Source organism: Scomber japonicus, chromosome 1 (genome assembly GCF_027409825.1).
Source record: "Scomber japonicus isolate fScoJap1 chromosome 1, fScoJap1.pri, whole genome shotgun sequence".
Classification (NCBI taxonomy): Eukaryota; Metazoa; Chordata; class Actinopteri; order Scombriformes; family Scombridae; genus Scomber; species Scomber japonicus.
In genome coordinates, this window is record NC_070578.1 from 28,405,189 (window position 1) to 28,419,866 (window position 14,678).

A 14,678-nucleotide genomic window follows, 5' to 3' on the forward strand; every position below is an offset into this window, starting at 1 on the left:
CTGGACTTGAAGAGGCCCAGGTCAGCCCAGATGAATGGACCTGGAATATATATATATGTATGTGTGTGTGTGTGTGTGTGTGTGTGTGTATACAGTACCGGTCAAAAGTTTGGACACACTTTCTCTTTCAAGTGAATGGAAAAGTGTGTCCAAACTTTTGACTGGTACTGTATGTTTTTTTTGTTTTTTTTTTTTTTAATAACTGCAGTCCAGATCAGTTTAGCTCAGACAACAAGATGCAGTATTCCCACACAAGTCATTTGTAAGGTATGATAAGGTATTGATCCTCCAAGGGAGAAATTCAAAATTAACACAATACACAATAAACAATCTCTGTGTAAATAATCTGCAAATATCACGTCAGTCATTTGTGAGTCATCATTTATTTACTGAGTAACATTGTGCACACCAAATCCAGCAGTCCATATATCAATGGGTGATGTCACATTAACTATGTCCATAGGTTTTTACAGTCTATGAGCTGAACCCTTCTCAAAACACCCGTGGCCAAAACACACTGGTCCTATTTAAAAGAATGGGAGGACTGGTGTTTTTGCCACACTATCTGATTTGATCTAGCCTCAACTCTGTGATTGGCCAGCGCCTTCCTCAGCGATCTCAAGAAGTTGCTGGTTGCTCTTGCAGGCTTGCCTAAGGTCCAGTTCAGACTAGGTAGCACCTTCAAGGCCCTCTGGACCATTGAGGGCAGCGGTGGGTCTGGCTGGATGAGGGACGTCGAGGTTCTACTGGTCCATATTAGCAGGACTTTGGGGGCAGAATTTTGCAGCAAAGCCTAAAAATGTTGAACAAATATTAAACTGTTAATGAGTTGTATTTCTAGTAAACTATAAAAGCAGTAGTTAAATTATGTTTTACATTTCAAACTGAAAATGTAACTACTCAGAACCTACAAGTTGCACTGAAACAGAGGACACTAGTGGTTTTGCATCTAAGGTTTCAGTTACTTTCAGTTACTTCGGTTTATATTCACATACTTGCAAAACAGATGACATGCCCATCAGCCTCAGCTTTACTTTGTGCTTAGTTCTAGCAAATGTTAACATGCAAACTTGCTAAACTAAGATGGTAAACTAAGATAAACATGAACATGCTGTTGTGGTAATTTGTGACCACAGTCACTGATGTGAACTTTTAGCTCAGAGCACACGCTTACAGAGACGGAAGCATGGCTGTGTGTCTTACACAACAACTCTGGTTGAAAAGTAACAGTCACTACTGACCCTGCACTTATGTAGGCCTACCTGGACGCCTGATTCCAGTACAAACAGAGCATCATTGTTGGAGAGGTAGTCATCTGATAGGAGACAGATGAGCATTTTGCTTCTCTGTATTGCATGGACCACATCATTTGTATATGCTACAACACAAAAAAAAACAACTATCAGAAACCTTTGCAGTCAACTCACATACACATGTGCATGCACACACAAAGACTTGATCTTCTGACCTTCTCCAGGAACCATGTCTCTCTCCAGCAAACAGAGCCGATACCCCCACTGGTCCTCTAACACTTGGCGGAGCAGCACCTCTGGTGCCCTCTGGGTGTTCCCCTCCTCCATGTTCAGTGGCTCCGGGCTGGACAGACATGCTGCCAGCATAACATATTGTTAATTTTCTTTACCAGTGCAGTGACATGAAAATAAAAAAGGTTAAGTTATGATACACTGAACACATTGACCTACATTTCACTTCGGTGCTTGGTCTTGATGTGGAGGATAGGGTCAAACCTCCCTCCACCTCTGCTGATGGAGGACTCCACACATATGACAGGAGCACATCAAACTCTTTCTCATCTGATTGGTTGTATTGGAGGGGAAAGACAATTTTGAAACCGAAACATTATACATTTAAATCTGTATTGTTAAATGTGTTTGATGATTCAAGATCAAGATTCAAGATTACATTTTACTGTCATTAACTATAGCATCCAAGATGCAAAGAGAACAAAATTACAAGCAAAGCTCTGTCAAAAACACATAACATAAATTGAAATAAATATATAACAAATAAATGATGAAAACAAATTAATTTCTGGACAGGTATAAAGTGTGGAGAATGTAAAACATGCACATCAATAAATAATAAATAATATTGCACATTTTCATGACAGCTGCCTGATTACAGATTAGAGAACAAAGCAGTCACCACAAATTAAAGTTATTATAATGTTTTAGTTGTGTTTAATAATGTAATGCTTTGAAGGATGAAATTGAGAACAATTCTAAAGTAATTATTTCCCTTCTGTGAAAAACCTGCCTGCTGTGGAAAAATTTTATCTTGAAAGCTAAGCCACATCCTGTGAAGATGGCTGTAGTCAGGATGCCAGAATCTTTGTGCCTGCATGCACGCTAACCTTGCCTTTGGGTGTCTGTATTGTGAGTTTCTGTGTCCATGTGTCTGTGTTTGCATTCACACCTCCATTAAGTTTTCCACGTTGGAAATGGGTTCTGTAGATTAGTTGTAGTTCCAGCCATTTCACACGCAAGACAATTCCCAGCCCAGCCACCAGCAGGAAAGATGCAATAGGATAGCCAACTAGTGATGGCCAATTTACTGAAATCCAGTCCAAAATAGACTCATTAGATTGTATTATGTCTTTAAAGCAGCAATAATTGATCTTTTGACCACTTGGCAGCAACAGAAACAAGCTGTAAACACTAAAGTGTAATATTATCTTATGAATCACCAAACCCTGCGGGAAATATCTTGCCTTTTAGCTGCTAAACGCCATGTTCACAATCTATACGCTATCTTTGTCTGTCTGCTGTTATGGGCAGTGAGGGTGAACACAAACAAAAATGTTGTCAATCAATCAATCAATCAATCAAACAACTGTATTTATCCGGGCAGGGCAATTCAGTTTGCAGCCTCAAGTCGCATCGAAAAAACAATAAAAAGACACATACAGCATCCACTCTGTCAGTACCACAGGTGGGCCCCAAAACAAAAACACTAAAGTGTTCCTAAAGTACTCTGTAAAGTTAAGGTAACTGCAGAGTTGTGGGATAATTTTCTGTGGGTTTGTCATTTCGAACAGCTTCCTCATCACAACTGCTTGTTTGATCTATTGGTTATAAAAATATAATGATCAGTGCAGCTTAAAATCTTGCTTGTACAAAATTAGACTTTAAGAACAAGGCTGGTAATTTTCTGTTTTTCTTATTGTGAACAAATTAAATCTTCACAGCCAAACCCACATTGAAATGATCCTACTTAGATTAGTAGTTGTGTAGTCATATAGTATGTTTTTATCTGTGGGCGTGGGAAGCATTGAAAATGTGGGTGGGACAATCTTGCCGAAAAAACTACTAAAACTGGTCCATGACTCAAATTGGTGCACTGGGTGACATTTTCATTCACCCAAGAAAGATAGTCACTATATATAGACAACTATGACCAACTAGTGAAGTGCTGTAAAAGGAACAACAGTTGGGCTCATTCAAGTGTTTTTAATCATTTCTGAAAAGTAATGGAGGTGGGGGAATAAGTTGGTTTGGCTCTTCAGACAATATTTGACAGTAAGAAAACTATAAAAAACCACATATACTTTAATGTTTTAAACTTATTGGTATCAATCAGTGGACATGACTGTGTGAACATGGCTGTAAAGGACTTTTTAATATTGTTTTGAAAATGGCTGTAGGAATAAGTTGCCTTAAAGGTTGGTCACATCATTTTTGCCCTTGTTGGATGAACTTTTTTCAGTTCGACCAACTGGTTCAATTAGACGGTCTCTGGGCTGAGATGACTTGCCTGCAGCCACCCACTAGCAGTAAAGGCTTCGATTGTCTCACCTTATACTTGTACTCCTGTGGTGTGTCGGCAGATTTTACTGTAGTTATTAAATATTATACAATACTATATAATTCAATGTGGTATAATCATTTAAACTGTAATGTAACATTATGACAAAATACAGACTACAGTTTGAATAAATCAAAGACCTGAAGGTAACAATAAAAATAATGGTACCTTCAATTTTCTCCTTGAGCTTGACAGTGGCACTTTTGTTTCCGAAAGTGTTCCTGGCAATACAGGTATATGTGTGGTTCAAGTGTAGTGAAGTCACCTCCGTTATGATGGCTTTTTGTAACACCGTGATTATTTCATATTGATGATGTCTGACTCTGGGGAAAAAAATGTCAACTCTTTTGTATCCTAATGAAAACTTCATGCATTGTAGTTTGCAAAATCCAAACTGCATGATGAAAGACAGTTTTTTTCTGGGAAACACAAACATTGCACATGATTGCAGTTACTCACTCTGGGCTCTCCATGGGTAGCTCAGTCATATTCTTTATGTTGCCATTGTAATTCATGTACCATTGCACCTTCGGCAAAAAGTCTTTCACAAAAGGAGAATCTACTTTACATCTCAGAGTGTGATTCTGACCTAGAAGGAGTAAAAAACATGGCCATTAAAATCTAACCCTTAATATCATACCAGTTTGAAAGATGCACACAAGTCATTCAAACAAAGATAAGATCATCATATAGTGTTCAAGGCTGTTTCAGCAACATATTGAGCATTAGGATGGGTTCACATGTTTAAAGTCTGTCTTGTAACAATAGTCTGTCGTCTAAATGAATATTGAAATATGTTTTTCTTGCTGTAATCATTCCCCCTGTTCTTACTGGCCATTAAAATATCCCTCCGTAATGCGCTTACTATGTAAGTGATGGGTGCCAAAATCTGCTAATGTGAGGCTTCAGCTGTCCAAATTAGTCAAAACAAGTAAATATCTTTCAGCTTTCCAGTCCTCTCAGTGCCAAAGTCCCTCTTCTTGTTACTATACCTCCACTGCAGCTCAACAGAGAAACACTGTCTGAGGAAATACAAAGAGGGAATTTGATGCTAAAATGACTGTAAATGTGTCAGATACCCACTTGATATGATTAACTCAGACTGCTGAAGCCTTATAAACTTCAGATAAACTTTCAAATGCATGTTTTGCCCAAAATGACTGTTGATTTTGGGCACAAGCACTTTAGAAGAGGATCTTTTAATAGCCAGTATAAACAAGATGAATTATTAGTAAAACCTCTTCCAATGTTCATATAGATACCTGTTGTTTTGATGTATTATTGTATATTTGTGTTGCTGCTTAAATATTCTCTATACTCCATACTCACATGTAGGCCATCTATTTTTTATTTATTTATATACTGTCTCTTTTGTGTACTGTAATTTCCATATGTGCAGTTAGTAGTTTTTCTTGTCTTTTGTTTTGCCATATATCTTTATTGTTTAAAATACTGTTACTGTGTGTAAATACTTTTGTAAGCTGTATTCTCCTGAGCCTCATCTCAATCATTTCATTGTACACACATGTTATTCTGCACAAATGAATAATTTAAAAAACTTTGAATAGGCAAACAACTCTCCAATCACTTGTTAGTTATCAACAAGTGTAAATGAATAACCAGAATTCATGAATCCTGGGATGTCTGCTGGGTGCAATCTGGCTGATTATGACCTTAATTTGACACAGGAAAAGGGCTGACCTGTGATAAGCACAAGGAACTCACAAGTGTTTTTTCCCCCACTCATGTGGTTGACAATAATTGGCGTCACGGACAGGATGGAAAGAGTTAAAAGGGTCCCTTCTGCATGAGACAACAGTTGTAGAGGGTGCTTTAGAGGGACGGCCATAACCCTCAGACCTGTGTCTTAGAAAAATCTCTGCCTGCATTACTCTCCTGTGTATATGTGTTGTGTTGCTGATATTATTTTTAATTGTCTGTACATTAGAGACTATTGACCATTGATTTTATTAGAGTTTGAATGATCTCTGGGTACTGAGTCAGTCAAGTAAACAATTGTGCTGTTCAGATGCTGTGTTCTTAGTTAAAATGATATACGTTAAGTCTAATTAAACAAACCAAACATTATAGAATAATAGTAATAAGATGAGACAGAATATCACTTAGTTAACATGACATTAAATGCACACTTCTGTGAGAAAACATTTGAATTTTAAATTTTAATATTGCCATATTTCTGAAGCTATATAACTATACACACTGCACAGATGAAAGTGACTTTTCTAGGAATTAAATATCCAACATTTATGAAGAAAATTCAAAGTTAATCTGAAAATTGGGAACAATGCAAAAGACTACAAACAAAACATTAAAGAGGGAAAGAGAACTCGAAATACTAAAATTGTCCCAAAATGAAAGTACCAAATATAGAAAATGCAAGATGGATCTGTGAGAATCTTGAAAAACCAAAAGTGTGTGTGATTGCTATGTGGAAAGAAATCAAACTCTCATGGGGAAGGCAGATTTAGAACGTGAGTTAGAGTGAGCTAGGATTCAGGAGATTGATGAGGAAAATGGTAAGTGTTTTGCAGATGGTGCAATAGGTGAGACACAGACAGAAGGAAGCAGTGGACAGAGCTTAGAGGCCAAAGAAGGTGGAGGTCAGCAGAATTATCAAGGCTCCACCACTATATTAAAGACCCCACAGATGTTCCTGGCCAGAACCTGCCCCGAAAGCAATGGACAACTCTCAACCAGGGGCAGCAATGCAAAAATGGGGTCTAGTGGACAGTGCCCACTGTGGATGCAGAGATCCACTACAACACATAATAACCAGCTGCCCCAAACACCGGCCACGGAATGGCGATCGTGGTCTAATTGACCTGGACAATAAAACACTGGACTGGTTTGTTGCAACGGAGCTGAAGGTCTAAGGACATAAGCCAAAAGAAGAAGAAGGGGGCTAGCGAGTGGATACATGCATTTGAGGAGGAGACTGTGGGTAACATTTGGCTCTTGGACATACTAAGGCTTTGTGGGCCTGAATAACGGGCATCCCGGTAATGGAAACTCTTTTGTGTGCAAGTGGAGGTGCCATGGATGATTGACCCTTTAGCAGATGGAACTAAGTCCAATCTATTTCAAGCCACCTTGAAGATTTATTTTGCATTTACATACAGAAGTAAACAGGACTGCTGCAAACAATAGTTACAAATTTAGTCCTTGCGTGTTGAAATAAGATACAGAAACAAGATCTTGAAGATATGATGATATCCACTGCACTGATAAAATATGTAGACAATCTGTTGATTTTTTCATCAACATTAGATGATTTCCATCAAAATTCAATCAAACTGCTCCAGAGATTAGCAGAGGGGGGCATAAGGCCTCTTGTGGTCTCCCAACAAGGGAGGATAGCCATGAGTAAAGAGGGCCTTGAGGGGCTTTCCCAGCAGGTTAACGAGCAGAATATTGCTGAATGCTAGTTGATGATGACATGACTGGGTTTTCACCCTCATGTGCAATGATATAATAGAATAATTGTGGGTGTGGAGACTCACAGAGGTGAGACTATAGGGTAATTTTAGGTAGAGTGTTAAAACAGGATGGTTCATGCAAAGTCATTTTGGGTGAGTCACTAGGAAACAGGAGGCCAGTCAGACTTTTGGCAGGCTTCCTGAACTATCGAACCATCCTGTGAAAGATAATATCTAATATGTTTATAAATATGAGATGTACGATGGATTTCTTGGGTTCTTTGCAATAAATCACTTAAATTCTACAAGTCGAAGCATGTGTGACTTTTAACCCTCAGGGACACGAAAATATGGATCTGAAAAAGTCATTAAAAACGCTTAAATGTGTTATTAACTCTGACTGATGTAGGATCAGTGTACATTAACTCTATGATTCCCAACCAGGGAAGCTGCCAAAGATCCACTGGGTGTCCATTTTTTTTTTTAAGGTAAAACTAACTTAACTTTAACCCTAACTTTTAAGGTTAAACTAATCGCGAGGATAAGGGCTTGTGTAACGTGAACATCCTTCCTGCAGTAAGGAGGTTAGCTAGCAACGTAAACGGGGCTGCAGATGTAGAAACGAGAGGCGATAGGGAGAACAGACTGCAGGTCTGCGCAGTAGAACAGTTAAGAGGTTAAGAGTGTGATTTTTGCAACAACGAAATTAGAGGGTTAGGGTTAGATCATAATAGGAAATGGAAAAATGAGAATGAGAATGGCCACTGATCTCAGAGCTGCTGTTGAAACACAAGAGCCAGTAAGCAAGAAAACTTCCACTCCTTGCCTTTGATGTTTAATTCTGTCACAGATATAACATCTTATATACTCATCTAAAATGTATTTATAAACTACCTTTAAAATGGGGGTTTAAAAATAGGCAATATATCCATATCACTCTGCTGTTGATAGTGGGGGTCATCACAGTTTACAGTGGTAAAAATATGGTCCCTCAAGAAAAAGGTTGGGAAACACTGCATTAACTTACCAAGCTCCACTATTTCTGTCATGTTGTCAGCAGGATACAAAATCCTTGGACCAACTGGATTGCTTCTTGCTGATAGGGCATGGGAAATACAGTCACAATTATGTTTCTATATTATGTCAATGGGGTGTCTGAAAAAACATGTATAAATCAGTCCTGAACTCTGACTTGACTCTTGGCCATACCAACATGTAAGTAAAACCATTTTAGATGATGAAAGGAATCATGATACCCAATTTGGAGTGAAGAAGAATAGCTTGGCCATTGATAGATTAAGAGATTAACCTTGTTTAACCAGTAACCAGTGACCTGTTCAACTGTACTCAAGAAAAAATAAGACGTATCTAACTCTTTGTCTATTTTTCCTCCTTCTAATCATTATGATTATTATCATTAACATAATAAATTTGCCCATTTGTTTATGTAATAAGCCAATAATGTAATAACTTGCCAATAACATAATAACTTTTTGCCAATCACCTAAAAAGTTATGTTATTGGCCTGGTAAAAAATAATCCTTTACAAATGTAATAACTGGAGCTCATAACGTAATAATATACTAATATCACTTTATTTAAGTTTTATTTATTGGATATATTGGGGGCTTAGTATTGGATAATAAGGGCCCCTCATGTTTAAACAAAGGCTTCTCCACTAAATATTCAATACATGTCATTTCATTTCATTTTATTTCATTTCACACATAACTTTATTTGTGGACTTTAATGTTTTAATTTCTTTATATATATGGATTTCTTGAGTTAATACCAAAGTCTGGTGAGCCTCATTGGTAATATATTTACTGAAAAAATATATACGATTGTATGTGCAAGAATTTCAACAAAATGAACTCTTTCCTAAGAATATTAGATCACCAATAAAAAATTGTTACAAAAAAAAAAAAATAGATCATTGATTACCTTTTAACATGTTATGCTACGAAGTAAGGACGTTTAGACAATTGAAGTAAGTCTAATATCAGTCACAAGTAGGTAATTTGTGAAATGTATTAACTTATTACATCATTGGCAAAAAGTTATGACATTATTGGTTCAGGACTTTTATTACGTTATTGGCAAGTTATTACATTTTCGGCTTATTACATTAAGAAATGGGCAAATTTATTACGTTATTATTGGCCATTATTACATATCAGCTGCTACAGTAGTAGTAGTAGTAGTAGTAGCAGCAGTAATAGTAGTAGTAGTAGCAGCAGTAGTTGTGTAGTAATAGTAGTGGTAGTAGTAGTATACTACAAATTACACACATAGACAAAGTGGGACAGTAACAACATGTTTTTCTGACACTGCCAAAACAGGAAGTATTATGATCTTTCTTTCTACCCCAGTAAAAAGGGGGAAGAGGCCAGGGTGGTGAATAGAGAAATAATCTATTTTGTCTTAACGGTAGGATGACTTGTAGGTTTTTTTCTGTGGTTTTCCTGCCATTGGTAGCCACTTAGTATAAGTATATATTATAAGTATATAGTTACTATTGCGCACAAATACAAAATGTTCTTGTTTAAAAGTCGTCCGCAGTTACACCTTGGTGCTTGAGAAACGCAATGTGTGCAAGATCACCAGAGAGGAAGTACTATTGCAAAATTATCAGCATTTTCTTAGTGCTCTTGAAAAAAAGGATTTCCCAAGATTTAAGCAAGAGGAGTACAGTGTGGTTCAGTACTCTTTAGGTTTATGAAACATCTAGCTTGAAGGTATGATCTGACATGATCTTGATGATCATGCATTCTTGTATCAGAATGAAAATAGCTCCAAAGATGGCTAACCACAAACTGTTAAGGAAGCTCAGTGGTTTGGGTTTGATGACAGATAGCTACGTGTGAAGATTAGATATTCCTATTTTTTGGTACTTCACAAAGGCAAATTAACAGTAGACAAGTTGCTTTGTAGTTTCAGCCATTATTTATATTGTAAACTGGCAATATTTCACAGTTTCAATTGTCAATTGACTGATAATTTAATGCCTAAATTATCAAATATTACTTTACTGCTAAAGTAATACTTATACAGAGTAATTTCACCATGATAATGGATTCTGAAGTGTGAAGAACGGCAGGATGGTTCTATATGACTAGTGTGACAGGACTGCAGCACCACTTGTGAATTTAGTTCTTGCCGAGGAGAAAATCCTAAATACAAGAAAATTGGAGAATGCAACAAATTCTTGTAAATCTCCTATACACGTAATTAAGAACAAATCTGTGCATCCTAGTGTTTCTCGCATGAGGCCCAATGTGTTGGGACAGACAAATGAAACAACGGTGGTGTGGACTTGGCTTCTCTTTTTGCCAGTGGACTGACAAATCTTTTTTTCCAATATTTTCGTATATAAGGACTCTTTAGTCATTTATTATTAATTTCTTAAACATTCCCAATATGTACACGCACACACACACACACACACACACACAGCACTTACGTATGCTTTGGACATGAACAGCCCTCCTGAAGGTCCACATGACTCCTTGCTCAGTTATCTGTCTATCACAGAAATATACACCACTATCATGTTCACTGACTGTGAGGAGCGTTAACACACCATTCCTGTTATCGCAGGCTCTTTTCTCACACGGATCTTTGTTATTCTGTAAGAAAGCACACTTGAAATTTTGCTCTGATTTAGACGTTGTGAAAAAGAAAATCTTGTTCATGTGTGTACCTCACCTTGTACCAGAGGACGTGTCTGCTGTAACAGCTGAGACCCGGGCAGGGAATCTTCCCACCTTTTGCCACCTCCAGGGTTAACTGAGTTTCCTCAGGCTCGGAGCATAGCAGACTGGTTTTCTCCACTACCTGTAGATGGAACTCGCTGTCGCTGGACAGCAGAGACCTGAACATTTAATAGAAGTCTACGCACATCAAAAAACTATGTGAGGTAAAATGAAGCCAAAATATCTCCTTTCTGGAGCTTCTTCTTCATCTTGTTTATCCAGTGTTATTTGGAGCCAGACACTGTGCTGTAAAATTTGGCATTGGGATGATGGCTGTGGGACATGCCCCCTCAGCTCTCCCGCTGTCTGACGAAAGTTTGAGAGTGCACCCCGATACACCCCGTCTTATATAGGCAAATGACTAATTAAGAACAAATTTATCTTTGGGAAAAATATGTTTGATGTGTACTTTGATTGTTTTAGTTTTGGCTCATGTCCCATCTGTTTACATGAAGGGATTTATGACCTGTACTGCAGCCAGACACCAGAGGACGGTCAAGATATTTCCCCCAAGAGTACCTTCCTGCAGTAAGAGTACCTTCCTGCAGTAAAGATGGCCGACAAGAGCGCCGCCGTGAATCCAATCCTTGCCCAAGCGGTAGTTAGTCAATCGTCGCTCATATATAGCCAATCCTTGCCAGAAGTGTCAGGCGGAAGTTAATCGCCACTCCAAGCGAAAAACAAAAATAAAAGCCTAAAAAACCCCAGATACGTTTACACATAATTCTATGAACTTTGTTGCAGTTACATGTTTATCGTAACAGTATAATTGACTAGTAAATTGACTCCACAAGTTTATAGGCTACTGTAAAACTCAGAAGTTAGTTAGAAGCCTACACTAATCAAGTTATGTTATTGTTTCATGGATTTAACTTTAATATCAACATTATGAATACAAATGTGAATATTATGTTTGTGTGGTGGTGGTAGGGGGGTTCACTCTCACACACACACACACACGAACACACACTCACAATAGGACTGAACAATAACTAAGATTGAATAGAGTTCTCAGATTAAATAAAACAAAGATTAATAAAATATTTCAACAGCCAAATTAACTGCGCACTTTCAGATTAGGCAGCAGTTGCAACATGCACACACAGTCACAACAAATTTCACATGAATATTAATTTATCAATACTTAATATTTAATGTAATTTAATACTGTGCAATATCCATATACCATGCAATATCATTACCCTCATTGTCCATACCCATTACTCATTGCATTATCACCATTATCACCATTACTGTGCAATATTTAAATAACGTGCTAACCGCTAATCGATATGGACAATGGATGTATTATGGACGCCGTTAGGAATACGTTATATCAGGCTTTGGATCAGACAATACTTATAAGGAGGATCAATTCATTATTTGTTTGGCTCTGTATGAGAGATTTGTTAACCATAAGAAAAATACAGAAAGTCACCAGCCTTATCCTTAAATTAATATACCATATTGTAAAGTGATACTGTTTTACCTGCATTATTTTCTCCACTGGAACATTACAATGTTCACTGTAACATGCATTATTATTTACCTTAAAAGGCATGTATAATTCCCAGAATGCTTTTCTTCAGTTGATTGCTGCCTCCCACAGTCAAAGGACAGGCTTTCCTTTCCCTCCCCTTCAACTCTGGAGCACACTACCTTGTGTGTGTTGTTGCATGGTATCAAAAAGGTTTCCCCCTTCACCACTCTGAAATGTGTTCGTGTAATATTTTGCTGAAGAGCTAGAAACAGTGAGAAACATGAGTTTTCTCTTTTATTTTAAGACACCATTAATAGCGACATACCTTTCAAACACACACCATTCAGTTTGTGTATAAATGAAATACCTGTTTTCTTTGGATGATTGTCCATACAGCATCCCTCCATGAAAGTGGTAATGATTAAAAAAAGTAGAACGTATCCAATTTGCATCCTGTGCCTGTAAGTGTGCTGGCATAGCTTGTCGATTTCAGCCATGATGATAACGTAATCCGCTTTCTTCTCTTTAAAAAAACGATTTCCTGTGCATGTGTTACCCATGAAGAAACATGGCTGAGGTTCTTGGTATTTCCTCTGTAGTTTCTGTGTGGTTACTCTTGAGATCTGCCTTTTTCACACCAAAGTATCACAGCAATATATGGCTTCCTGTTTTGTTGTGTTCGAACATTATTTCACTGGAACCTGCCCAATTACTGTGTTCCGGTTAGTTGTTAGCCACTTCCTATGTAAGAAGAGCATAGCTGTGTTGTGTAACATTTTAAGGCAACATTAAACTTTAAAGTTAAGCATAACATGAACAACAACAACAAAAAACTTAAAAAGCTAGTTGGCAACATATGATCTACCTTACCATGTATTATGTTTTAAATGTGTATGCATATTTCTATTAATCACTGCTTTATCTGTACTATTTTGTTATTGATTTTCTTTTTTTGTTGCTATTTGTTTGGTTGTTTCTCTTTTTGTTTCTGTCGTTTTGCTTAGTTTCTGTGCTTAGTTTCTTATTTACTTATTATATAATTTACATTTGCACAATTTATGTATGGCTCTATGGGAGGGAGGGATGGGGGTTGGACGGGGGGCATTATGAAAATGGACAACATGCAATAATGTGTATTTTGGTACTTCATATTGATTGCATTGCAAAGCTGTTATGTTGTTGAAAAATGGAAAATAAAATCTTACACAGTCTCACAGTTTTGAAGAGTAGATGTAGAGACCACAAACCCAACTACTTTTAGCTCTGGTGTGTATAGACCATAACATTCGTGTGGTGGTTCAGATCCCCATTTCTGGGACACACCTTTTCTTTCACTGACCTGGTTTCAAGTAGCAGCATACATTCTGGTCTACATCTCCCTTGTACTGTCTCCCCTCTGGTGTGTCTTTTTTCTACTTGCTAAAAATGATTCAAAATGCAGATATTCACTACACAAAGTTCTGTACATTGCGATTCAAACATTTAATTATTTAATAATTTGTCGCATGATTTGATTGGAAGGATCAGAAGTGTAACCTATAGCCTATAATAACCATGACAACTGCATTGGAAATGAAAAGCACTGGATCGTTTGCACAATTAATTCTGATGTTGACATGAATGTTTGTACCAAATTTCATAATGCAATAGACGTTTGACTCAGCACTTCAAACGTCAACCTCATGGTGAACTAGAGGAAAGGTCATGGGTCATTAGAAAGAGGAAAAGGAGGTTAAAAAGTCAAAGGATCGCCAAAATCAATTCATCCTCTGCGCACCACGAATGTCTTTCTATTTCATGGCAATCCATCCAGCACTGTTGCTGTAAAGACATGTCACTAACAACTATCAACAATGATTGTGATTATGAGTGATTCATAATTATTTGATTCAGTGATTATATAAAAATATTGATTACTGCAGGTATAGATGATTTGAATACAATTCATTTTTAAGTACAGTTCCAATATATTTTGCCCTTTGGCATACAGTAACACATTTTACAGTCAATGAAGGAAATGATGACGACATTCAAAAGCCAATTTGGGTAAGGAATGTTTATCACACAAAAGGACAGTGGTCTGACAGGACATGTATAACACTATACAGCTGTGTGTCAATGTTGATGTAATGTAAAGCCCTTTGAGTGGTCGTAAAGACTAGAAAAGGCCATTTACCATCC

General features: G+C 37.4%; 1 protein-coding gene across 1 annotated transcript; it reads right to left on the reverse strand.

Moving 5' to 3' along the window:
• Window positions 1–420: 420 nt before the first annotated feature.
• On the reverse strand, window positions 421–12,944 carry LOC128359925 (interleukin-18 receptor accessory protein-like). Its single transcript, XM_053320274.1, has 12 exons — window positions 12,865–12,944; window positions 12,567–12,759; window positions 10,971–11,121; window positions 10,726–10,891; window positions 8,290–8,358; window positions 4,285–4,414; window positions 3,994–4,148; window positions 2,437–2,574; window positions 1,704–1,814; window positions 1,469–1,609; window positions 1,263–1,378; window positions 421–793 (listed from the first exon to the last, which is right to left on the reverse strand). Exons 1-12 carry the CDS (start codon window positions 12,902–12,904, stop codon window positions 524–526), a joined length of 1,680 nt encoding a protein of 559 aa, XP_053176249.1. The 5' UTR covers window positions 12,905–12,944; the 3' UTR covers window positions 421–523.
• Between the last annotated feature and the right edge of the window lie 1,734 nt (window positions 12,945–14,678).

Coding starts and splice junctions, on each gene's coding strand:
- LOC128359925 (XM_053320274.1), bottom strand. CDS start 12,904: ATGGAGGGATGCTGTATGGACAATCATCCAAAGAAAACAG. Junction 2,575..3,993: donor GCTCAAGGAGAAAATTGAAG/GTACCATTATTT, acceptor ACTGGATTTCAG/TAAATTGGCCATCACTAGTT. Junction 1,815..2,436: donor ACGTGGAAAACTTAATGGAG/GTGTGAATGCAA, acceptor ACAACCAATCAG/ATGAGAAAGAGTTTGATGTG.